Genomic DNA, 27,589 nt, shown 5'->3' on the forward strand with positions numbered 1-27,589 from the left:
TGATTTTAAAAAGTTTTTATTACATGGAAAATATAAAGTAGAAGAGTTAGAGAAGCTATATCATTCAATATATAAGTTTTATTCAGTCTGTGAAATTCAACTAGCAATCATGCAGATTCCAACATAGTTTGCAAGTAATTTCCATAGGATTATGAAATGTCTCCTCGTGACCTATTCAGATTTGTGTTGAAATATTTATTCCTGGTTTGAAACAAGTTTGTTACTGTAGGGCAGACAGAACATGTTATACAAGAGAAGTCAGCTGTAACATGAATTGATAGCTTTGATGCCAGCCTTTGTACTTGATTGATGTATATTTATTTTGGCAGGGATGTTGCCTTAGATATGGTTCTTCCTCCCCTCCCATGGTCTCCCCGTTGGCTTCTGTAGCCTGCTCGCAGCTCAGCACAGCCGTGGTTGTGCAGCGCAGCTGTCGGGCACCGCTGGGCTGGAACAGCACCTGGGAGTAGGAGGCAAGGGATGCCCGAGCTGGCACTTGTGCTGCAAGAGCTGAACATCAAACGATGTCTGTATTTCATCTGAAATCAAGTACTTAGATCTGTAGAGGGATTTTGCATAAGTGCAAACTAAGGATTGCTATTTATCATTATTGCCTTTTTCATCTTCATGCTATTTTAAAGTAATCAGAATAACCTTTGAAGTTAGGGGAGGTACTGTTTTTCCCATTATATAACTAGTTAACATAAAGCACTAAGAAGCAAAGTAACCTACCTAAGATCAGGCTGTTGTGTGTCAGAGCCAGAAACACAATCTAAGTTTCTCTTTGTTTTATATTTCAAGTTCTGGAAATTTTTTCTTTCCTTTAGGAAAAGAAAATGCATTTACACATATTGTGTGCCCTCATAAAAATGCAGTTTTCTGTTTGAAGAAGGTCACTCCAGCTGGTGCCTTGGAAACAGAAGCTGTGTGGCAGAGGAGACTATTGATTTTGCTGGGGTCCTCGGGAGGTTAAAGCCTTTCTCCTCTCTGGGCCTCTCACTGTGTCAGCTCCTGCCCTACCGAGTGCTGGCCCTGCGGCTGCTTCCTCCTCACGGGCTTGTGAGGTTCCCACAGCTTTTCTGTCCTTTATTTCCTTCTGCTTGCGGATGTCCCCACATAGCTTCATCTCATATCTGTGAAGTGTCTTTGAGAGAGAGGTTCTTCCTGCCCAGAAACCATCTGAATCTCCATTGAAGCAAGGACAGTAGGGGGAAATAGCCCTTGCTAAGGCCTCTCAGCTGGGAAGGAGAGGTGGCTTTCAGCAGGAGCCAGGAGAGGTTTGGCTGCTCCGTTGCCCTTCTCTGCTCACTGACACAGGGGCGAGCAGTGTCCTCAGGGATGGCCTGTGCTGGATGCGACCTAGTGAGGAACAGGACTGAGACTCTGAGACACTGATGCAGACTGAGAGAGACTGCCAGCAGTCCTGGGAAAGAGAAGGGGAGATGCTGTTCACTGCATTCTGCAGGCGCCCTGGAGCGAGATAGGAGGAGGAATTCTGTCTGATCCCAACTTTCTGCTTCATCACTCAGTTCCTCCTAATAACCATTTCATCTGGGACATACCTGGTAAGACCAACCAGTATGATGCTAGAGCATAGAGAAATGTAATGATTATTTTCATCTTGAAATTACGGAAGACTTCTAAAATATTTCTGAAGTCCCAGAAAAAGCATTTGCTAAAGTTAGAAATTATATGGCCATGTAGAGAAGATGATTGGGGAAAACAAGCAAGTAAGTAGGTAGGATTAATGGGAAAATGTGTCCCATGTACATTCATGTTACATTCTCCTTCTAAACCATGACAGCAAGAGCTAGAGCAGATATGTACCTTTTGGCATACTACAGGCATTGTCTGAATTTGTATTAGCCAGACGAACAATCTTTTACTAACTGTGAATGTTTCTAAAATATCAGACAAGTTTAACTCACAACCCTGTAGTGTAAGCCTTCAAATTTAAATTCACAAAACCTGTTATGTACAAGAATGTGCGCTCTACAGAGTTGTACTAGAAGTATAGAAATATGTTCTTGAATTAAAAAAAACAGGAGAAGTTAAGTTTTAATACTAAAATACTTGCTACACTTGAGGATTACACTTGAGGATTACAGTATTAAGCTGATTTAGGGTATTACATCTGAAATACTAGGACGTGAACCAAATGTTTAAGGAAAGATTTTGTCAGAACTCGTTCTTACCTTGTTTGTATTGATCTTGGGCTTCTACTTTAAACAGGTTGGCTGCATAAAATTGTGCTATAATTCAGATTTCATTACATGCTTAGGGAACGGTTTTGGAATAAACACCCTGTACGATCATGTCCTTCAAATCAGTTCATTCTTCATTGCCTGTTGCTAAGGTTGAGAAGACAAAAAACCTGTTGCTGAAAGTCAGTGAGAGGTGTGCAGCTCTCCTGGCAGGACACGAGCACTCTGTGTTCCTGCCCACGCGGGAGCAGCACCACATCTCTGTGCCCTGACTGGGAGCAGAGGCACTGCCACTCCTTCAGGTGTGCCCAGCAGGAACCTGCTGGGACAGGCCCCAAGATCCCACACTGCTTGGGCTTGGCTCACCTTGCCACCGAGGAGAGGGCTGGCAAGGGGGGGGCTGGGTTTCTCTAGAAGCGAGGGGAGCTGACTGGTGACTGACTGGTAGACAGCATTCCTGGGCTTCAGCACTCTTGAAGACATGAAAAATGCAGCACAATGGATCTGAGCTGCCTTTTCTGAAGGTTGTTAGCTCATCTGTATAAAAACAGGCGTTTTCAGTGTTTTGATGTAATTTTTTGGGCTCTATTTTTAGTGCCTGGGAACATTACAGACATGGAATATGTGGTTATTGAGCCTGTTGGAATTAAAATAACTTCAAATATCTTTAAAGAGGTTTTCTGAAGCATTAATTTTTTTTCCATTGCAGCACATGTAGTTTTTGATTCAGTGCCTTACAGAGGCTGGAAGTGTGCCATATGTTAAAGCTGGTGTTACCGTTTGGTTTGATAAGCAGGAAGTCCTATTGGTCCAAGATTAATATAAGAGGATAATGTGAATGCTGTTTTCAGCCTTGTTATTAAAAAAACATTTTTCTGATTTTTGTTTCAATATGGAAGATGTCCCCAGTATGTTGTTAAGGGTTCAAATTAGGTTTCCATTTAGCTTGAAGGTAAGGTTGAGGTATACTCAAAAACAGTTTGACTATAGAAGCAAGATACTTCTTTTATCTCTTTAGTAATCAAATATTTATTGGTATATAGGGAACTTCAGAAAGAATAACCTAAATTTAGTTTTGTATTAGGATTGCTCTTTATTTTACATACATCATTATTATAAGGTTCTATTCAGAAGTGTTAGAAATGATACTGAAGATGCCTGAACTCCCAGAAGAAAAGGCAGAAAGAGAAGTTTTGTTGGGTCTTTATGAACTCATTAATTTCTTCTGCACGCATGTGACAAGCTGCTAATTCACCTCTCTGTATCAAGTCATCAAAGAAAGAGCACTTAGGGATTTCATAACCCACTCTCCTGCCAAAGACATTACCACTCTTGCTTCATTTTTGAGTTTGATGTATCGCGGCAAACTTTAGCATTCAAAATGAACAAAAAAGACCAATCTGAACGCCCCAGCCTGGCTCCAGATTGGGTGCTTGGTGGCAGCCAGTACACCAGAGAAGGACAGAGGAGGGGAGTTCTGTTGGAGGGATTCTGTCTCTGGGACTGCCTGGTACTGCAGGAACCGTGAGGGAGTCCTCCTTTCAGAGACAAAGCTCACATCCAGATTGCGTTTTCCAGCAGCAGATTTTTGAGGAGAGGTCTGCCCACTGAAACTCTGCCATCATGGATGACTGGCTTCTAGCTATAGCAGGATTCCTCTGGAGCACATTATGGGAAATAAATTTTACAGCCCAAGCTGTATGATGTTTTGAGGCATTCACTGAGGAGGCAGATGGGATCGGTGAGGCATGAGTGCCAGGTTTTGATGTTACTGCAAGTCTCATGAGAGACTGGTGCTTTCTGACAGTCCAGGTTCCACACAGTGATACAATTATGTGAAAAGTGCATTAAAATTTTAGCTCTCCTGATGTGGAGAAAAATATGAAAAGATGTGTCATAAAGGGCACCTTATGACAATAAGTATATAAAATTTTATATAAAAAGTTAAAATCAATCAAATATGATGATGCTGAGTGCAAAGTGGAAACATATTGGTGACTGTTTAAATATTTTCTTCAAACACTAATGATTGGAAGCAAGTGCAAATTATCTGTTTCATCTAAGCCAATAGACTAGAAACCAGAGACCTGCTGTTAAGTCCAGGGAAAGTATCCATTTTCAGTTATGAAAAAAAACTGCCTTAGGGTTATGCATTGGCAGGATTATTCTGTTAAAGAATGTTGCACCATCTACCACAAAAAATGCAGTTCCCATTGTGTTTTCCATCTGTGTGTGTGTGCACTGTGCTCTATCCTCTTCCATAGAAGTTACCTTGCTAACTTCATTGTGCCTTTAAGTGCCTCCAAAATTTTTATGTGAAAGAGTGGTTCCTTACCTTAACTTTGGTTTAAGCATTGAAGATGGTCATGTTGATAACATTTTGTAGTCCACTACAAAATTCAGACATGGATCTTAATTTTATTAATAATTTGTCAAATGCTTACAGAAAGATGGAACCTTACCTCTTATACATGGGTTCATAAAACAGAATTAGTGTAATAGTTGTTCTAAAACATGCACCTGTAAAAGCTTAGGTCAGCAGCAGAAGTTGTTAGGAAATGATATTTTTTCCTTTCATCATTCTCACCTATACATAGATTTAATAGAAAATTTGGAGCAGCTCCTGCTGGAGTTTATTTAAATGTCTGTAGACCATAATGTAAAGGTATTCCAACTTTTTAGCTCCAGCTCAACTAAAAATATAGGTTTAAATGATTTTAATTAAATCGGTGTAGATGGGACTTTTGTTTTCATTATATGATAGTCTGACTTATGTCCCTGGTATCTAAAAGGCTACTAAAGTTTTTTGGTTGGTTGGTTGGTTTTTTGTTTTGTTTTGTTTTGGTTTTTTTGGGTTTTTGTTTGTTTGTTTGTTTGTTTGTTAAAATTCTCTACTTCTTTTTTTCCTTACATGTTTTGTTCCCTGTACTAAATGAATTTAGGATTTAGGATTTACATGAAATAGTTTGGGTTATTCTGGCATAGTGTTTATATTGGAGGCTTTCTTGTCATTTGCTCTAATGTGATGAAGACTGTACTCTCTTGCTGCAGGACAGTGGCTCGGGAATGAAGCAGTGGTCACTTGGTCAGAAAGAAATGTTGACTACTGTCCAGAAAGGAGGAGAGGAAAAAAGACCTTATGAGGTGTTTTGATTCGGTTGGAATGTGCTGCTATAATGCAGTAAGGGGTGCATATTTTACTAGTTGTGGATAATTCCGAGGACATGTTTGATACAAGCTTTGTGTAGACAAAACAGATAAACAGATTATGATTGAGGTCTGTGGGCCCTTGGGAAAGATTGCTAATTGTATGTTTTTTCAAAGGATCAAGATCTTATCAATATCATGAAAATTGTGCAGGGCTACTGGGAAAAGAAGTGTGACTTTAAAAGCAAGTTGAATTAAATATATTTGAAAGGCCTCTTTCTGATCTGCAGAGCATATTTGCAGTTCTCTGCAGCTGAAGGCCACATTGCCCCCACCCTGCAGCCTTCCACCTTGTGCTGTCTTGGTGACAGAACCAAAAGCTTTCCCTCTTCCTTCTGATCTCATCCTCGGTATCACTGAGATTCCTTAATAGAAGAGCAACTTCTGCACCAGATTGGCTATGAACATATTGAATCTATCACATCAAAGAAATAGTTCTAGGATGGCGTGAAGACTCTGCTTCTTTTTAAAGTGATCTGTATGGGCAGATCTTTTGAATCCCTGTGTAATTTTACTGACTTTGATCAGAGTCCATACAGCTGTAGTTGTTTTGAAGAATCAGATGTTACTGTTGTGCGGTGAAAGTTAAAGGATGGTGTTTTCCTTATTTGTTAAGATTAATATTGCTACTTATGTGTGATATGGCAAATTAAATAAATGTTAATATTTTGGTACCTATCATCTTTAAGATCGCTTCACTTTTGATACATAGCTACCAGAAATTCTCTAGGAACATAGGTAATTACTTTTAAAACTGGTTTTGATTATATAGAATAATTGTATGTTTGTCTAAAATGTTTTTATACAATGCTTCTCTAAATTTAAATACACACATATATTTTCTAGAATTATTTACTACTGTGTGATACACAGATACACAGCTGTGAGTCATTTACATGAAGAGCAGGCAGAAAATGGAATGAAAAGCTTTAACAGCAATATAGAGATCTGGTGGAAATGTATGTGCAAATGTCCTTTATTATATGATCACCACCATGTAAATAGATAGCATTGAAACAACATTCCAAGGCCCAAGGTTTCATATTCAGATAGTAGAAGGAAACAATGTCATTGCTTGCACAGTTACAAGGCCATGTCCTTTTGTGTGTTTGTGTTGGGATACAGCCTTTAATTACACAATCAAATTTCCCCCCTTTGGGATTCCTAGTTTTTCAGCTTGGTTGACACTTAGTGCCTCTTCTCATGGCTGTCTTAAGATGTCTCATCATAATAGTGAGCTCTCTGGTGTCCCAGGGAGTTCTCTGGCCATTGTGGTGTAGCACCTTTGGTGTAGGGTTAGAGAGAAGATTTCTGGACAGCTTTCAGCTACCATGGAGAAGAGACTATCCTTCCTTCTCCTCATTTCTCATTCCATTTGCTTCATACCCTCTCATTTCAGAAATAGTATTGGGGAAACAATGTGTTGAATGGTGAAGTAGGAAATATGAGATCTCTACCTGGGTTCCTCACAGTTCATCATCCAGGCTGGAATAATTTACCTCAAGAGCACAGACGTGGGTGATTGACCTGATGCCATGATGTTGGCAATGGTGGGTTAGTTGGTGCTTTTTCCAGAGCAGCCTCCTGTCTGCAGGTCTCACGGTATTTGCTGAAGGGGAAGGACAACAGAAGAATGGTGCATCCCCTTTCTGGCTCTCAGGAAAGAGTTCTGTATGTTTACAGAACTTTTTGCCATTGGCTATTGTTACCTGGCTCTGTCTCAGTTTTCTCTCATTTCTCACAACTTTCTTTGGTCATAGGATAAATGCCTATTTTGAATTATGGAAACAGGAAGCCGACAAAAGAGGCTTTAATTTTTGAAAGTTAAATTAAAAAGAAATAAAAAGTTTTTTCAAGCATAGGCACAGATTGGAGTACTTTTGCATTAATTAATATTACAAGCTTATGTTTATAGTGGAGAAGTTACTTTGAAGAAAAAACATTGCTCTTCCTGATGCCATTAGCACTGGCAGTATTCTTCATTCTGTGTCATTCCTGGGGAAGGTTAAGGCGGCAGCAGTTTCACAACTTCCATGTGTGGCAGTATGGAAGCTTAATCCCAAAACCTCAATTCATCAAAGATACTGTATAAGTGCTTGGAAACTGTTGTGGCAGTAATGCCTGAGAAAAGGGAGAGAAATGCTTAATGTGGTGGAAGTGCCTGCAGGGAGTGTCCCGAGTGCAGGGCTGGGTTCAGCCAGATGACTCACTTCTAACTGAATACTGGAAGCATTCCTCTTCATGGTTTGCTCTGAAATACGTTCCCAGTTATTTGTGTGTACCTTCTCCATACACAGGAGCTGTTGTAGTCGGGTTTTTGGAACCTGAAAACAAGCCCTTTATTGATGATGAGGTCAGGACACTTCTGGGAATGGTGGCTTGTTGGTTACCAGCTGCTCACCAGCCAGAAGGAGGTTGTCCTTCTGTTTTAATGAGTTGTGCTTTGTTTCTTTTTCTTACTTAAAAAAAAAATTACACTGCCTGCTGTGATACTTCTTTGTGATGGGATTGGTAGACTTGAGTCAACTGCTGACTGCTATAAGAAGTACTGGCAAATGTTTCAAGACAGAAGTGTGTACCTGCTGGGTGTCTTCCACATGGCATCTTTGCACTGCTGCTTCTAGAGTCAGTAGATCTGTGAGCAGTGCTCCCCTTCCCATTCAAGTGGGATAAGAAATTGGCTTTTAAGGTTGTTTGGACCTTAGAGAAGTTTCTGTTAGTTTCAGTTTTTTGTTGTAGCACATTTGTTGTAAACTAGGGAGCCTAAGTTGAAGCTGGAAATAAAAGCCTCACTTAGAAATAGCAATGAAACAAGCACCTTCATTTGCCTTCCTTTCAGTTACAGTAATATAAATAGGAGAAAGCTCTGACAAGATCTTCTGTGTACAACTGTAGGTAGAATTTAGCTCAGCAGCCAACTCCTTATTCATTGGATTTTCTAGAATCTGCAGCTAATTCTGCCCTTTATGGTATTGCTCAGTATTATTCCCAAACCAACGTATTACATTTTTTTATGTAATACATTGGTTTGGGAATAATACTGAGATACCAGCACTCCCAGTCTGAGATCTGAAAACAGTATTGTCGTGGTTGTTAGACATGTTTGAAGTCAGTTTGTACAATGATATAATTAAGAAATACTGAAGCTGTAGGGCACGTGTCTGGTCCTGCAAATAAACTTGAAAAGTAGAGTCCACTGATTTGAGGGAGGGGTTGTCAACAGCTGAAGACCAACCAAATGTTAGTTCAGAAAAATATAATATCAAATCATAGCTTTCATAATCAATGTCCTAATCATGATGAGTCATGGTTATTTTGACCCAGACTATAAGTTCATGGACAAAAGCATGAAAAGAAACTTCTCTACATGTTCATTTTACATCCTTATTTTAAAAATGCCTTGCTTAAAGGTTAGTGATTACTTTTATTGACCTACACTGATGTGTCTCTTGTTGAGTTAGTTAAAATATATCTCCAAATAATACCAAGAGAAATATGACTCTTATGCATATGTATGTAACAAACTTGTATTAATTACTTAGAAGTATATAAAAGAGCAAATGTGAACCTCTGCATATGCCTTGAGAGGTCCTATATGGTTCTTAGATAAGCATTTAAAGGTGAGTATGGTGTAAAAGACTAAAGATGAAATATATCCAGAGAAGGATTAATAAAATTAGTGAGTTAATAAGAGTTTTGTTAAGTTTTGGAAGGTTTTGCAACTGGGTTGATAAGTGACATATCCTTTTTGTTCTGTTTAAGAAAGATTGATAATCTGACAACATCCGAAGTTACTGTTTTACAAAGCAGATAGAAGGGTTGATAGAAATAACACTTTTGGAGGGGAGGGAGGATTGGAACTGTCTGGGTCTTTTGTCGTTGCAGGAGTTTTGTGCTTTCCTTTTAGTGTAGATTTACAAGCAAAAGATAGTAAAGTTGTCCTTGCTGGGAAGTGATTGGCTGTCACACACAGCATGTCATTCATGCTGTTTTGAGCAGCATGAATATTGTTGAGCATTGAGATGCTCACTTACCCTTACTAAGAAATTTGTATTTATTCTTAAATTTATAAATATTGCTGATCACCCTGACAGTAGTAACTTGCACTGTAGGACTGATTTGGCTGTTGGAATGTTGACAGTGTTATTTTTAAATATTTGTAAGAATTGAACATTAGTTCAAGATATGCCAATCTAAAATTCTTACAAAACAACTCTGCCTAAGAAAAATTAAAACATTCTTTCCTCTGGAAGGCCAGGGAGGTCTGTGAGGTTACCTGATAGCTGCACAACTACCCACTAAACAGAAAAAGACTGCAGAGGGGATGGTCCATCAAGGAAGAAGAAATAAACAACCCTTTTTATCTGTGTGTTTTTCAGCTGCTGATGGGAGCAAAATGTTATCTTGAGATTTTCTGGTATCTCTTCAGCCTGCAGAATGTCAACATTCACAGGCTTCTAAGGGGAGTGTGCCAAGGCAGCCAGAGCTGTGGAAGAATGTGTTGCTCAGGATGCCCTTGAACAGCAAAATCCCATTCCAGGGAAGAGGAGGGCCCTCCTGATGGAGGCATGTTGTTAAGCCTTCGATTATACAGTAAACTAAAGAAGAGCAATCAAACTTAGGCATCAGATATCATTTGGCAAACTGTGGGGGAAATGATTGCTGGTTATTTGGCAATAGGAAGGCTGTGCTCTAGTTATGCAGTCAAGGAAAATACAGCTGGGATTATAACCAAAGGGCCAGTCTCTCAAAACCTGCTACTCCTTAGTACGTGCTAGGCACTGTCTTGAACTGATGCAAAACCTGCCACATTTAATATATATTTTAAAAGATAACCCAATAAAATGTAAATTTCATTCATAAAACCATGAAAGTCAAAACTACCATTTCCCTGCCAGTAGTTAATCATCTGCTTACACTAGTGTCATGTTTCATATAGCTCTGTATAATGTAGCAGTTTCCTTTATGATGTTGTGGCTTTCAATATATATGTATGTCTATGCTTTGAATACATAATTTAGATGACAATTGTAATGTGTATCTTTTAATCTCCTCACTACGGAAGTCACAGCTCATATTCCACATTAGTGTTCTATGGCAATAACTTATTTTCATAGCAAAAGTTATTTTACCAAAACCCCCAGTAGTGATGGTATTTCTTTTGACAGAAGAAATTTAAATTTGATGGTATTGTGATTTGTCACAAGTTCTGTTTTATTTAAGGGGAGTATCAGATATGAGCTGTGTGTTGGTTTTGATAGGTGATTTTCCACATACTTCTGTCACAGCTGAAATTCTCTCTGCCATTCTATTTTATCAGCTTTTCATTATTTCCCCTTACCATTATGGTTATGTAAAAATGACAGTTGTTGTCTTTTAAATTTGCTTTACCTTCTTGTATGATTCTCTCATGTCTGTCCATACTGGGAATTTGAAGTAGTGAATCATGTTGAATTTCTTTTAAATGCAATTCAAGAAAAGTGAGTTTGTCAGTTTATTCAGCTAGTATAGATTGGGATAAATTGTATTTCAGTCTCACCTAAAAGTTTATCCAATATTTAAGTCTTGTGTGCATTTTATATTTTGTGGTTTTAGTGTAGTTAGGTCTCATTACAGTCTTTTAAGGAGTACTTTTTGCAGTATGTAAGACATGTTTAAACATAGTTCCCAAACTTGGTTTTGAAGCCAAAGTAAATGAGGTCTTGTAGTGCCACATTCCAGTGATTCTGACACCAGAAGAGTATCTGCACTAATAATTTTTTGTATTGAAGTGTCTGGATTTTTATATGCCTGCAAGAAGCATGACTGGACTCTGACATGGAGGAACATTTCAAGGCACTAACAAATGTTTTCATTAAATCTTTTTTCCTCTCTGGGCAAGTGAAAAACCCAGCCAAGAAAACCTGAAAAAGCAAGATACTAATTTTGACAAAAAGTCAAATGCTGCTTCACAACAAATACTAATTTTGTTAGTATTTTATTTTTGTTTCAGGTTTCCTGCTTCAGTCTGTAGAGATACTTCTGTCTTTTTGTGTATTAAGCAGTAAGAATTATGCCAGAAATAATCTGAGCACTGACACAAAACAAATCAAAACCTCAAAGTATTTTGAAATATTTGTTTAAGTGGACTTACGTATGTCTTAGGAATTTGAGTGAATGTGAAACGTTCAATTTTCATCATATTTGCAGCCCAGTTTGCAAACTTGTGAGATTTTTGTCCTGGGAAAAACAACAAAAGAGCCTTGTCAAGGTGACAAACCTGATTCGTACCAGGAAACTGGATTAAGGCACAGATAACAGATGAGGGCTGCATCAACTTGGCCTTGTGTGGCTGTACTGAACTTTGCCAGATAGAAAGAGGAATCACTTTCTGCTGTCAGTGCCTCTCGCTACAGGGCAGGGGAAGGCTGGGAAAAGCTGCTGATGAATGTGTGCCCAGCTGGTTTTGGACTGATCCGCTCTTTTGCCATCCCTAGATTTTGAGGGGAAAAGGATGTGGGATGTTTGACAATCCAGAGTACATTTTTCTTCTCGTTGTTGTAATAACAATTACATGTTTTATAGTGTTGATTCTTTGAAATTTACAACTAAAGAGTCCTCATCTTGTTTGCTTTCAGATTCTTCTCATTCTTTTCATCGAGATGAGACCATCGTTATTGCCCTGGCATCTGTGTCTGTACTGGCTGTTCTCATAGCTGCTCTATTCTTTGGATACAGGATGCTTGCAGGTAGGGATTGACAATATTTTTGGCTTTGTTTTTTTCCACTGTTTCTTTGGCTATTGCTCAGAGTTATACTTAGGTCTTCTGCTCTCCCCAGTCCCTATTATATGCTTGTACATAATGCTGCTCCCCTTTCTCCTCTCTGACATTTTATGGTGACATCCCTTTTGTAACAGTTTGGAGAGAGTTATGACTTCTCTAAGCTGGCATTTTGGGACCCATTTTTCTTCCACAAATCCTCTGCTCTGCTTAAGTGAGGTGGTGAACATGCTTTATAGTTATTGCCAGTGACTTTGAATTATCAAAATAGTTGTGTAGCAGGTATCTGTAGTTTGTAGCTTATCAGCACCTTCACTGTTCATTTTGCTGACTCTGAGAAGATTTTACAGGACGCCTTTTTACTTATTTCATCCTTGCCTACAGTATGTAATTCTGCCAGGTTCCAGGTAAGTTACATTTTTTTACTTGGAGCATGTCCAGAAAGGAAACTGGCTGATTTCTTCCTCACCCTCTTCTCCAGGAGACCGTAAACAAGGTTTGCACAGTATGAACATGATGGAGGCAGCAGCATCAGAGCCCTCATTGGATCTGGATAATCTAAAGTTGTTAGAGGTAAATATTCAACTCAGTTATTAATCTTCATTTTTATTCAATATAATGCTTGTGGTCATATCCCAGGCATAGTTATAGAAATGAATGTATCAGTGCCCCTGTAATATTTTCTTCTAAATCACAGTTTCAAGAAGAAATTAAAATAAAGAAGGGGTTACTGCAGGTACATTTTGTCTAATCTTGTTAGTAATAATGTTGGTATTAGCTAGAACATGTTTTACCTTGAGAACAAAAAAAGAAACACTGGGAGGTAGTGGGGAAAATTAGAAGGTGATATATTTCAGCATTGCATCAAAAGATCCATCTGTTTTGCTTGACACTGCTTGCTTTTAGTACAGTGTCCTACTGTAGGGATTTGAAATTCTTTAGTTACACTCTTGGAAAATAGAATATACTGCATATAGGGCAGTATATTTCAGTAGTGGTGCATTTCTGTGTAGTCATTCTTCTGTGTGGGGCACTATCTAGCTCCATGGCAACTAGAGGCCAACCAGAGCTTTCTGCTCAGCTTGGTGTTAGATGCATCATCACAGAACTGCAAAATGTTATGCTTCCAGTTGGTATGCTTGATGGAACATATGGAATTTTTAAAACCTTTTAGCCAGGAAAAAAATTAGTAGAACGACTGAGATGTAGAGTGGTACTTTTCTTCTTTTTCCCAGTAGAAACCCCACCCAGAGATGCAGACTGCAGACATGCAGTGTGAGTTGCTCTAATGGTGACAGCACAGGTCACCAAAGAACCTTGGGTGTCTTCTGCCACCAAAAAAGTACTTGAGGCAGAGTTTACAAGAGTCTAACAATGCGTGTTGTAGAAGTGTACAAAGCCGCAGATGAAAGCACTTGTACTGCTAATGCAGTCTTGGAGAAAGCAGTGACTTTCTCCAGGTCTGAAACTCGGTAGAGAGATCTGCTATGGTGTCTTCTGTCCTGCTTCTTGTATCCTAAGGAGCTGACCCCTTACCTCCAGTCACAGGGTGTTTTAGGACAAATGTTTTAACCTGTGCTTGCCTTTTGACATCTCTGTGGGTAGATTACATTCCAGGTTCATACCTTGAACTGACTTGCTGCTGCTTTGCAACCCAGTGATGTAAAAGGACTGAGAAACAGAAAGTCTCTCCATTAAATGATACTTTATCTTTGAAAACTATCCTCTAAGACAATTTTATAATCTGTAGAAACATTACATTCGTTATCCCTTCTGTTTTCTCTTTAAAAAGTTTAAAAAATGGCTCATGAAATCCTTACAGTTTCATGTATGGGTCTTTCTGAAAATTATTTTAAATAGGTGCTTAAATTCTTACGTAGCTGGAATTTTTTCAGCTTCAGAAATTAGGGCTCTTCCTGAAGGTGGTCCTACATTTTGGTTTAGAGTAGAGATCTCTTTTTTCTTGTGCAGTTACTATGGAGATGTGGAAGGCCGTTCTTGAAAACTGTCTAACATAGTGGGGGCTAGAATAAATATTCACAGGTAGTCAGGAATTAATTACTTCCTTCTGTTAAAATCTGTTTACCTCTTTTGTCATCAATTTTGCACTACAAATGCATATTTTGTTACTACTAACCTGAAAGGTGCAGCTTATAAGCTAACCTAAAATGTTTCCCTTAAAGTCTATGGTTTCTGGAGTGAAATGAAATTGATCACATAAAAGCTATAAATCTTCAGTAGGCAAAAGTTGTAAGAGAATTAGCAGCACAAAACACATGTGTTTTATTGATTCTGTATATAAAAGTACTGAATAGATTATTTATGATGATATATGTACTGGATATTCAGACTATAAATAAATTTAGTAAGGCCTATGTTGGCTTATGCTGAGGTTTCTAACTCCAAAATAGCCTTTATGAAAGCATTCTAATTCTAATTTTCATTACAAAATACTCGCTGTCTTCACTCTTCTTATAATGTAAGTCAGGATAAAAGTTGGCATACAATTCTTGTAGAGTGAAAACTCAGGTTTTGTCTTTATCTATTATTTTGTGAACTAATTATTTATATTTTTTTTTGCAGTTGATTGGCCGGGGACGATACGGAGCAGTGTATAAAGGTTCCCTAGATGAACGTCCAGTTGCTGTGAAAGTATTTTCTTTTGCTAATCGTCAGAACTTTGTCAATGAGAGGAACATTTACAGGATTCCACTGATGGAACACGATAACATCGCCCGCTTCATTGTGGGGGATGAGAGATTCACTGCAGACGGCCGGATGGAATATTTATTAGTGATGGAATATTACCCCAATGTAAGTGCTTCAAAGAAATCAGTTGGGTTGGTTAAGAATCCTAAGAATAGCCATGTGAAAAGGATGTACTTAAGGTTTTGGTGGTGCCTCTTGCACAGTAATGTAAAAATAATCCATATAAATGACAGTTTTAATGGATCTTATTGTGGGTTACTGTAATACCTTTTTAGACTTCCTGGTTAGTGCTGCCAAATGCAGTCTTACAAATTCCTAGCTCTGGAGTATTTGCTCTTGGTTTTGGTGCAAGGTTTTTTTAGTCAATTCTGTCCTTATCCAATGACAGAATTTGAAAAGTTGTTTTTACTTAAAAGTAATCTAATAAATTCAAAACTTCTTAATATAAAGACATTATCTCTGTCTTATGACATCTCTCAATAGCTGTAAATAGTGGGATTTTTTTACAGTGAAATGTAATAGATACAAGATTGTTGTCAAACTAATTTATGGTACTATAAATCATGGTGCCTTTTTATCCTGTTATCTTCTTTAAAGCTTTCTGTGGCATATACTGATGATGTAGGACATGTATTAAGTATTAGGCAGCCTTACTTTCCAGAACCTTATCTACAAATCTCCTCAGATAACTGAAGGCTTGTATTTCTCAAATTCATGGATTAGGATACTTCATGTTTGGTGTGTGTATACACATAGACAGAAACATTTAAAAAATACACAGTGTGAATGTGAATTGCTTTCCTGAAAAATCATAAAATGTTTGTGGGGGTTATATATATGAAAATGCAAAACATGATGTCACATTTATCTTGTTTTTTTTTGTTTTTTTTTGTTTTTTTGTTTTGTTTTGGTTTGGTTTGGTTTGGTTTGGTTTTTTTTGCCAGTTTATGGGAAAGAGCCTTAGTTATTCAATTAAATAATTTTCTTTAACGAGCTTTTTGGTCTCAAGTAAGCAAATCCATATTTCCTGCAGGGTGTGAAGGGGATGGCTGAAGCCTAATATTTTATGGAGACAGTAGGACAACAACAGCTTATTTGAATAGCAAAAAGGAACAAAACAGTGCTACATAGCAGTAATGATGGCCTGTCTTAGGGTTTTTTAGGCTCTGTGTATATGCTTGTATTGAAAATAAAATGTACCCGTGTAAATACATACCTTAAACATGGGTATGTATTTACACACTTTCGCACTATATACAAACATAAGGCAACAAAGCACAAATATAAAAGAGTGTCTTAAGTGAAACTTTTAAGTGAGAACACACTCGATCATGTCAGCTTGTAAGACAGGCATCTAAGAAGAGACTGCAGAAACTGGAAGTGAGCATGAAAAAGGTCAGTTGTGCCCATACCAGATGGACAGTGGCAAAGCATGTGATTCTGACAAAACTGGCAATATTTTCATGTAATAAAATGAAAGTTAGAGTAAAATCAAGTGAGTATTCTGCTCCTAGGAGGGCATAGCATAACTCTCTTCACAGGTGATCTGGTTTTGCTGTTTTCTTAAATGAAGGGATTTTCAGTTGAAATGTAATTTGATTGACAATTGTGTCTTGTTGCTTGTGTAAACAGGCTCTGTTAATGACTTGATTAAATGTACAGATGAAGCTTATGACTTCATATTATCAGATTCCTTCCCAATGTGGTATTAAGAACAGCAAGATTAGTCTAAAATCAATTCACTGGTTGTTTGGAAGTCATTGGAAAAAGTGCACAGCAGGTGTAATTAATGCACAGTGTGATCTGTATTCTAGTGAGCAGATGTTCTGTTGTATGTAGAGTTAACAGAAGAAAAGGAAGCCTGCTGTGGCAGCCCTGCTAGAAGGGAATTCCAGTGTTCAAACTGGAGCCATAAATCTGATTTCAATAAGGGCTAACCAATAAAAGATGTGCAGATGAAATATTCCCCATCCAAAACGTCATTCTTCCTCATAATACTTTCCTTCCTGAAAATAAAGGCACACAAACCAGGGCATTTTTACACAGAAAATTGTTCTTGGTGTTACCTTGGTGAAAGCAAGACAAATAGGTTTGACCCAGGTTGTGTTTTTATCCAAACATGCCTTCAGACCAAAGGAAATAGGCAAGTAAAAGGAATGATATGTGTGTTTATCAACCAAAATGCTGTTGTGATGAGACTCTAAGGTGTAACAGGTCAGAAAGGGAGTCAGTTGTGAGGCGTGACATAGTAGGAAATGCATAATAGCTGCAGCATTACCGCCCCAGTTGTCAGACACTCTTGTCCCATTAGAACAACAGAAACGTTGTTCTAAACCACAAATAGAATCTCTGATTGTTTAAAATATCACTTTTATCAAAAGTTATAGTCAGAATAAATATCCCCAATTTAACATGTAACTCATGACTCTGACAAGATAGTCTTAAATACAAATATATCTCTCTAAATCTTGACTAAAACTTTTCCTGGTGATCATTTTAACTTCACTAAAAGCATATAATCACAGCCTTCAGCTAGCTTAAAAACCATCTGGTGGTGGGCAGTGTCTGCAGCAGAAAGATCTTGAAGCTGGTTTAATACAGTGAATATTTCCCAGTCACCTCATGACAACAGTCCTGTGGCCTCCGTTAGAATGGGCTTCCTCTCAACCCACTAAGCCAGAAAAAAAGAAAACAAGCTGATGACATCTGGAGGCTAATAAAATGGCTTATATCCCTTAAAAAGCTGTAAAAAACAAAGAAAAATGTGAAATTCCTGTATTTCTAGGTGTATTTCACAGCTTTTTTTATGTATTACAGAACCTATTTGAAGTTCCTATAGAAGCATTTTAAGCAATGAAAAACTACTTGTGTAAACTTGCAGAAGTGATGTTCAGTCTGTGCTTTTACTGAGGATGTCGCCTATTTAGGGGTTCCTTGTTCTGTACAGACTAAGTCTGAGATGGTGTAAGACTTCCATCATTCTATTAAGAAGTGTCAAGAACTTGGTTTTAGTCTTAGCAAAAAATGTCTGATAGTTTGGTCACTTTAAATTCTAGTATCTGTGTGCCTCCATCTGAATTGTGCATGCATAACCTGAGGGTCAACTCCAGAGGAACTCATACCAAATTTTTATGAACCAAACATTATAGAACTTACTTTGCAATGATATGTATTTAGTTGCCTCTGATAAGATGTTACACGTTGGTGCATCTTTAAGATTACAGACTTAAATAGGCAAAACCAGGGTAGTTTGTATAATATAATAAGCATCCAGAGTTAGGCTGATTATTTGCACTTTATGCTGGAGGATTTAGATTGTTTAAACTAAGTATATTATCACTGGGGAATGTGCATCAAAGGTGTCACAGTTTGCAGTGTCTGGTTCTTGTTTTGGATAGCAGTCTCAGTTTCTAGAATATCTCAATATTGTAATGGACATGCTTCCTTCTGGTTTTCTTAGAGATTTCATGACAAATCACTAGAAGATCCCCCATTCTACACATTTGACTTCACTTTCAAGAAAAGGGGAACATAACAATTTTTTTCCATGTTTCTTCAGTGCATGTGAACTCACTCCTATTTGGAATTGCCTTTGGGGTGTTTTTGTTTTGATACATAAATAGATTATAGCAAAACCTGTGAGAGATGTTAGTATTCTGTAAATGATAATGGTCTAATGGCCACTTTTTAGAAACCCAGGCTGTTGTGTCAGCAGTTACCTTTATTCTGTTCTACAACAAGACTTTTATAATTAATATCACTTTTTCTAGAGGCAGTGCCTGTTATTCTGTCATAAAATTCCTATTCCACTTTAGTAAAGTAAATGGCAGCACTGGAATTTAATGAAACTTCAGTCAAATATTGTGTTTTAAAATATGTGGATAAACACATAAGCAGTTGCATGTTTATACCTTCTAGAAGCAGTGGAGAGGGAAGTGGAAGGAGTAGACTCAGCAGAAAACTGAGTCTCCAAAAGATTTTGAGTTATTCTACTGGACAATGATTTTAATCTGTGTTTCTTGTTTTGTCTTTTTTTGGGGTTCTTTTTAGGGTTCTTTGTGCAAATATTTGAGTCTCCACACAAGTGACTGGGTGAGCTCTTGTCGTTTGGCTCACTCTATAACTCGGGGCTTGGCGTACCTGCACACGGAGCTGCCTCGAGGAGGTAAGGCCAGGAAGGGATGCAAAGATCTCCAGTATATTCTTATTTCTATCAGGTAGTAGCCTTTCTTTTATCCTCCTGTGAGTAGGAATTGATGAATGCAAATAGAGATTGCTCAGAACTTCTGATATGTTCCCTCCTTCGGAACAATGCGGTGCTGTGCTCTGTGGCCCTCGTGTGACAGCGCTGAGTCCGAGGTGGGGGAGGCAGGAGGAGGCAGAGCTGTTCAGTGCTGCTGTATCATGGCAACAGATTACTGAAGACCTGAAGCACTGCCTGCCTCTCTGGCAGAGGGTAAACAGATGAGGTTCTGTCTGTTTTTGCAGTTCAGAAACAAATCACCAAAGCAATTTTTAGTTTGTGTGTGAGCTGTATGCTATAAAATTAAACCTTTTAACCCCACTGTAGTTTTATGGATCACGTCTCTGGATTTTTGTTTGTGGCTTTGGGCCTAGTCTTTGCTGTGTACAAACAATACTGCTGGATTTTCTGGTACTTTATTAGAGTACTGGCTGTGGCAGTGTATTGATTGGGATCTTTCTATCTCTGCATGCATGCTTTACCTAGTATTTCAGCAGCTGAAGTATCGTAATTATAAAGTAGATATTCTAAGATCTGTGATATATCAGGCTGCAGAATATGGCCTGGCACTGAAACGTTAGGTTTTTGGCAGTAAATAAAGGGCTGGTTTCATTATATCTACATTAAGGTGCTAATGTTTGGATTAAAATTTCAAACTGTATTTCTCAAATGTTAAGCATGAGCACTAGCAAAGAATGACAACTAAAGATGCTATTAAAAGTGCTGAAAATACCCAAATCAGTATTCCTATGTGCCAATGAAACTGCAGCTATCATCTTAACTTCATCATTTTGAGATGTGCAGACAGGTGTGTCCATTAGCAACCAGAAAATGTGTAAGCTTTCCATCATAAAGGAGAGACAGCCACGGTCTGTGAATGCTAGGAAAGAACACATGGAGTAGAATAAATTCCACACTAAAATGAGCATTGTACTGCTGGCTGCTTTACTAACAAAATAAATAAAAACTAGGAACAACTGAGATTATTCTTTGGAAGAGGTCAGATCCCTTGCAAGATGAACATGTTCAGACTCTCTGGAATAATATTGTCTGTATATCTTCTTAATAAGTGCCAATGGTAATTCCAATTATAATGTAAATAATTGGTGCTGCATTTGACACAGGAGTGTGGAAATGACAGAGAATGTTTGGAATGGCTGTTAGGGCTGTGGCAGCAGGTCTGTGTTTAAGTGTGCAATGTCTCCACTGCCAAAGTCATGCTGAAATATCCCTTGGGAAGAAGACTGTTGGTGAACATTAGAACTGTGTAGGGCAGTAGCCTAATATATCATATAGATACAGTGAAACTCTGCATGCTACTCAGTTTTCTCTAGATAGCTTCCTCTGGAGTTCATTGTAAAGAAGCAAAAACGTTGGCTTTCTAAAAAATAAGTTGATTTTCTTTTCATAATTGCTGAGCAGACATAATGAGGTTCTCTCATTTTGCCAAAAAGTAGAATTGCTCAAATAGTAACAAGCACTTCTGTGTGTCCAAATAGACCATTACAAGCCTGCAATATCCCATCGTGACCTGAACAGCCGCAATGTGCTGGTAAAGAACGATGGAACGTGTGTAATCAGTGATTTTGGACTCTCCATGAAGTTAACTGGCAACAGACTGGTACGACCAGGTGAGGAAGACAACGCAGCCATTAGTGAGGTGAGTACAAATGGTTGGATGAATGTTCAGGTGGTACCATTTCTGTAATGGGGAATGACTGCAGTATGGGTGAGAAGTGGCTGAAGCCTCCACAGGAAGAAACTGGTTTTATTCTCAAAATACTTGTCACAAATCTGCCATTTTGAAAGGCAATAGATTGGCAGACTGAAGTTTCTGTGTGAGATATGAGGAGACACAAGGTAGGTTTGGTTGCCATGTTCTCTGTGATTATGTGGTATAGGTCTCTTTGGTTTTGTACTGCAAATGCTAACTGAAGACCAAACATTCTTTGATTTTGTTTTTAATTTTTGTTTTTGATGTTAATTTTTCTGAAATGAACATGACATACCACATTCTGCATCTTCTGCTTGACATCTAATACAGCCTACTAAAATACAGTGAGACTGTTTTAAATAAAGAGTGCCAAATAGTTCAGTGTAGTTGTTGTCTGTGCTTTTACAGAAAAATTTCATATGTCATTCAAAAAGCATGCTACACAGTGCTAATCACCCTCCCTTAGAAAGCAAGTGCTAAGTTGAAAATACCTAGTGCAGAAGAGTTCCATCTAGATCTTCCCATACTGAACAGAGAAACAGGGAAATGCTGGTTAAAATGCAGGGATGTGGAATAGTCCTTTGACAAAATACTGTCCTACAAGTACTGATGAGTAAGTGCTCTAATCTAACACATGTCCTAGTGAAAATGAATCGGTATCTTCCAAGACTGTTAATAACCTTTGACTATGGAAGTTGTAGGGTGGAACCTTGCTGACAGTCCAGGAATAGAGAACAAGTTTTCTATTCAACAGGATCCTCTTCCGTTATGATACATACACTGGTGTTTAACAGAGTAACTTGGAAAAAGAAACAATTCAGCTATATCGTATTTCATTTGAGAACATTAAGTAAGGGACAAAATAAGTTTGTTTTGGTACATACAAAACAGTGACAGAGTAGGGGAAGGGTTTTGTTATGACTAGACTGGTAAGAATCTAGAAGCTGAGGACATTGATTAGGAACAAGCTGTGTTTTCCTTAACTGTAGAGAATACCAAGTAGCATAGGGCACTAAAAAACTTAATTGAATTTGGAAATGACTTCCTGATGTGAAACTTTGATGTGATGTTTTCCCAGGTGGGTACGATCCGCTATATGGCCCCAGAAGTGCTTGAAGGAGCAGTGAACTTGAGGGACTGTGAATCTGCGTTGAAACAAGTAGATATGTATGCGCTGGGCCTGATCTACTGGGAGATATTCATGAGATGTACAGACCTCTTCCCAGGTAACGGAAAGAACTGCAGACAACCGGAACAGTAGGAAGTGGTACCAGCAACCAAAGCTACTCCTGAGCCCGAGCGTTTGAAAGTGGAGAAGGGAAGCAGTTCCCTCAATTCTGCCATTGAGTCGGTGCCATCTAGTGTTCGAGGTGGTGCTTGTCAGGACGGTGCATCTGGGGGCGAGGAGTGGTTCCTGCCCAAAGGCTCGGAAGGACCTGTTCAGGCGGTCTGCAGGCCTCGTGCTAGGTGCCATTTGAGCTTTGTTATTGTTGTTGTTATTACTGTCCAGAGTTATAAACATTGAGAGTTAGGCTGATGGCAAAGGCAGCGTTTCCAGTTCTGAGAACTGATAGAAGTGCTTGAAGTGTCTTTCAGAATTTTCAGCATAAAAAGTGCTATAATTTAATTAATTTAGCCAGTTGTATTTTTGTTTATGAAAGGACATTGAAAATTCAGGGAAGTTCTCCCTACCTGTAACATAAACAAAAAGGAAGTAGGCTTAAAATTCACACGTGAGATTGTGCCACATCCACCATCTTCTGCCCAAGCAACAGCATATAGAATGAATCTAAAATGCAGCATACTCTCTACAGTCAAACAGCTGTACTTTGTGTGCAGAGGCTTGTAATCTTGCTGGGCTTCCTCCCGAATGAAGTATATGAACATGATCAGTTAGTGGTGTTTCACAAAAAGTAAGTGTTGTCTTCAGGCTCCAAGATATTCCAAATGTGCCACTGAACCAGCAAAGTCTGAGGATGCTATCCTTTGAAAGGTTGCTGAACATCACTTAATTCATTTGCAGTTAATTCAGCTTTTTTTGGAAGTTAGACTTCGGGGAAAGTGGGGAACATCTTGATAGACAGCAACTTTGATAATGCCTTTCATCAACTGAAAGCCTTTGCTCTGCCTTTTAATCTGTGATTGATTTTTTTTCCCTTTCTTTCTTTTTCTAACAGGGGAATCTGTGCCAGAGTACCAGATGGCTTTCCAGACTGAAGTCGGAAACCATCCCACTTTTGAAGATATGCAAGTCTTGGTGTCTAGAGAGAAGCAAAGACCAAAATTCCCAGAAGCATGGAAGGAGAACAGCCTGGTGAGAGAGAATATTTTCAAAGAAACAGTGATTTAACCAGCTTTAGGGTGTACTCATTTCTTAAAAGCAATTTTTTAGGTTTTGGGGTTTTTTTCCTCTTTGTTAGTATTTAAGAATTGGGAGCTGTTTCTGCATGGACTTCTTAAAAATTGAATTTAGTTTTTAAAAGTTATTGACATGAAAGCCAGATTTCTTTTAAGGAAAAATACTATTATTGTTGTTGCATGCTGCAGTGTGATACACCGAAGATAACCTGTTACATTAATTTTAGACACTGTCTGTAGTATTGTGCATGAAGTGCCCATGTGTTCTCTGTGTGCCAAATGAGAAACACAAAGCCATTCTTTACCTTTTGACATCTTATAAAGCAATAAAACTGAACTAAAATAGCTGGCAAAAATGTCAATATACTCTTCCAAAACTAAAATTGGTAAACATTGTAATAAACTTTTTTGAACTTGAATGGACCTCAGGATTTGCAGAGACTAAAGTGTCTAGAAATCATTTCCTTTTAACTACATAAAAAATTTTATATGGCTTCATTTGATCCACAATTTTTATTTTCAAGACTATAAACATTATAATATTGCTTGTTGTTTTGAATGAGTGTAGCTTTTGCTTAGAACCTTGCTGCTGTGGACCAACAAGTTAGAGCAAGTCAGTTGAACTCTGGTGAGAGTCTGTGCTTGCTTTCATCTGCAGCAAAGTTCAGGCAATGTGAATCCCCTTGGCTTAGAGGGGGCTGTTTGTCTTCTGTTACAAGCAAAGTGCAAGGCAAACAGTGACTGGGTTCCACCTGATACAAGGTAATACAGCTTAATTGCAAGTATGAAAATGGCGTGTTTGGCTGTTTTTTAGAAAGATACTTCTTGTTATTCCCATATTAAAATGATGCCATTCAATCTTCAGAGACTTTGGTGGTTGATAAGTTTGTAGCTACTGTGCAGACAAGGAGGAGCCCAAGGCCTCACCTGGTGCTGGTGCTTGTAAATATGTAGGAACCTGCTTCCAGAGAGGAGCATAGCCTGCAGTGGTACACTGCAGTAAAACATGTTGTAACCCACCTGAGAGCTTCCAAGAGAGGTGCTTTTATTGCACACTTTTGGCCACCTGGTCTCGGGGGCAAAGGGGGAAGAGGAAAAAAGAGAAATCAGTGCCCAAAGTATATAGGAAATCAAACAACAGCTGTTTTAACTATAGCCATGTTGGCAAATGCAGTGTTGGAAGAACCAAGCTTGACAGCTGTTTCTAAAGGCAGTTAAAACTGAAACAGTTCAAGGTTTATTTTGTTTTGCAGACTGCCATTTTAAATGTTAATTGTGTTGTAGCAAGCTGATAGACTCCAGCGTTATTATATGATCCCCATATTTAAAATGCCTAGCACATTCTTTGTGTTGTTACTAATTTATTTCTCTGTATAATCAAAATGGTGATGATAACTCCAGCTCTAAGAATTGATCTGCACCATTGCTTTAAGAGAAAAGAATAATCACCGGTGTCAAACAACTTCCTCCACCCTATGCCAGTCTAGGATAATATCTGAATGAGCATTCTAGGGCAGATAGTGTAGAAAATTAAGCTCCAGATAACCTCACTCTGGACCCACTTCCTAACCTCCTGTATCTAATGCATGTGATAAAAGACTTTTTTCCATTATTTAAAGCTCAGCTGTTATGTTGGGTTATAACACCTTCATGCAAATTAATCTATGAAACAAATGCAGTTTTCCTTTTCATTTGAGAAATACAAATAAAAAATAATGCTTTTTTTTAAAATCACATAATTAAGGTACTCAAAAGATGTGGAATTCTCATTTGTGATTACCTGTGCAGTCTTAATCTGCTTCTGGAAGCATCTCTGTTATGTTACAGACTTTGATTTGCAGTATTGTTTTTCACAGTATAAAGCAACAACCTGAGCACAGGATGTACATAAAATAATTAAGAGGTTTTAAACTGTGTTGAGATGTTACTGTGTTCTTGTCTCACTTGCCAAAGTGGGGCCATGCTTGACTTCAGAGGTCAGGATATTAACAGAACAGTAGAATAATGAAGATTTCTGGTCCCCTCTATCTTTTTGATGAGTGCTAGTACTTGTAAATATTTCACTTTAGCATAGTTATATTTCAACCTGAAATTAATAGAAAACACATAATTGTGGTAAATGTGACGCTGAAGAACTTCAGTGTTGATAACTGTACAGTCACTGCTGTGTCCTTTAATGACCCTTAACACATCAAAAGGAAAGGATCTGCTACAGGACAGACAGGATTAAACACTGGCTGAATTCGCTGCTGGTGAAACCTGTAGAGAGAGTCTTACAAAGAGGAAAGGCAGAAGATTAGGATGTCCACTGACTTAGTCTAAACGGTGACAAAATCAAGTCCTAAAAGCTGAATGAAGGCATTTTATTGTGCGAGAGAAAATTGATCCAGAACCCATCTTGTCCTTGTCCCTGAGGGTGTTTTTAGACTCATGTTCCTCAGCTAAGGGGAGAGTATTGGCTTATCCCCTGTGTGATCTGCTGTGGGAGGGGAGATGAAAGGTTTGCTTGTGGGGGAGCTTGTCCCCACCTGTGCAGCCAGAGCTGCATCACCAAGCAGCAGTGATTGCCAGATGCAAGTGATGCCAGGAGCCCCCTCCATGGGCGAGGAGCTCTTGGCTCATACTCAGAGCTAGTCCTGGCTTCCACTGCCAGAAGGGCACAAGGCACTTCTGGCACAGAGACAGTCAGCAGGACTCACTGAATGCCTTAGTGCCCAGCTGGGATTATGCACAGTCCTCAGTGCTGGAGAGGGTAAAGCTGGGCTGTAGATGTGAGCTGTGCTGGCAATCCAGATCCTCTCCATGGCCATAGGCTGGCAGTAGGGACCCATAAATGTCTGCCTGGCTTTTGTACTCCAGATAGAGTGGAAACAGAAGTGTTTCAGTGCTCATAATTTCAGTTGTTTCCTCTCCAGTTCCCTGAACATATGGCAGCACGTTTTGGAGGTCTTGAGCGCTAATCCTGACTGTACAGTTCATCCCACAGTGTGATGCCAGGAACACATGTGTGTTTCTGTTTCTCCACCTGTAAAACAAGTGCAACAAAAATCTCTTCCCATGGCACAGACAAATTTATTGATATTTACGAGACACTTGGATGTCACTGTGGTAAAGAGGAAGACAGGGATGATGAAGTGAGCACAGCTGGTTTTTGCATACAATGCAGGGGAGCAAGGCAGTGGCCATTAGCACAACTGTGAGAATAACCATGGCAGCATTTTCAGAATATCAGCAATCCTTAGTACACAGCTCTCATAAGGCAAGGAGGGTGAGCAGAGCATGCATCCATCAGAGGGCTGGCTGAAGCTTGTATGGACATTGATGAATGTAGCTTTTCCTAAGTGTCTTCCCAGTTGATGTGTGTATGTGAGGTGTGATAATATTAAATTGCATATTGCTAGTATTAGGTTAAATTAGCTTTGAATGAAATTGTGTGTCTTCTGTTTCTCTCTTTCACCAGCTTGTGACTGGCATGCAGAATGCTACCATAAAACAGTAAATTAGAAGCATAGTATAAAGGTAAAATAACTGAAAGGGGTTTTGTCTCCTGGCAGGCTGTGAGGTCACTTAAAGAAACAATTGAAGACTGTTGGGATCAAGATGCGGAAGCTCGACTAACAGCACAGTGTGCTGAGGAGAGAATGGCAGAGCTCATGATGATTTGGGAGAGAAATAAATCAGTTAGTCCAACAGTCAATCCTATGTCAACTGCCATGCAAAATGAGAGGTAAGAGGAGAACGCATTTGGGTTTAGTCAGCAGGAAATGCTTGATGCAGCACTAGGCTCACTCCAGGACAGAAGCTACAGCTTGCTGCACCCATTAAGTGATGTGTGTTATATGGCCTAGTCTGCATATGAGCATTACATAATCCCAGTTGCTTGTGTTCTTAAGATCTCCTGTGTGTCCCCAGAATTCAGGCACCCTTTATGTATACAGCTGTATTTCTCACAGAGGGGCCTTTTCAACTGAGCTCAGGCAAACTGTCTCAGCAGGCTTGCCACGATGTGAAGTGACAAAATGAATTGTCTTTAAGTACACTTGCTAAATGATGCATCAAACTTCTGTTTAAAGTGTTCTGGTAAAAACTGTGAATTTGCAGTCACTGTGAGTTCAGAAAATTGCCTGTAGTTTTTCAGTTAACAAACTGCAGGGCCATTGTTTAAGTCATTGTTATTCTGACCCCAGCAAGAGAAGCTGCATGTTCTCTGCTTATATATGATCCAGAGGGAATGAGGATTTGCAGAGCTGACTTTAGTGCTTAATAGTATACTCTATAAATCCAGATTTGAGAGAAGAATAATGTTGCTGTATATGACACTGTTTGTTGTCATGAAAAAAATATTATGTCCAAATCATAGAATACCAAAATTGTCAAAATAGTAGAGTTTTCA

General features: G+C 38.7%; 1 protein-coding gene across 1 annotated transcript in view; it reads left to right on the forward strand.

Annotated features, from left to right (window-relative positions):
- BMPR2 (bone morphogenetic protein receptor type 2) overlaps positions 1-27,589 on the forward strand; it is a 105,318-nt gene that overhangs the window by 67,128 nt on the left and 10,601 nt on the right. The window contains exons 4-11 of the mRNA XM_053982060.1: positions 12,029-12,139; positions 12,654-12,745; positions 14,756-14,986; positions 18,932-19,046; positions 20,624-20,784; positions 21,917-22,064; positions 23,016-23,152; positions 26,751-26,923. Coding sequence (XP_053838035.1) covers positions 12,029-12,139; positions 12,654-12,745; positions 14,756-14,986; positions 18,932-19,046; positions 20,624-20,784; positions 21,917-22,064; positions 23,016-23,152; positions 26,751-26,923 — 1,168 coding nt within the window. The remainder of the gene's footprint in view (positions 1-12,028; positions 12,140-12,653; positions 12,746-14,755; positions 14,987-18,931; positions 19,047-20,623; positions 20,785-21,916; positions 22,065-23,015; positions 23,153-26,750; positions 26,924-27,589) is intronic.

Source organism: Vidua macroura, chromosome 7, assembly GCF_024509145.1.
Source record: "Vidua macroura isolate BioBank_ID:100142 chromosome 7, ASM2450914v1, whole genome shotgun sequence".
Taxonomy (NCBI): domain Eukaryota; kingdom Metazoa; phylum Chordata; class Aves; order Passeriformes; family Viduidae; genus Vidua; species Vidua macroura.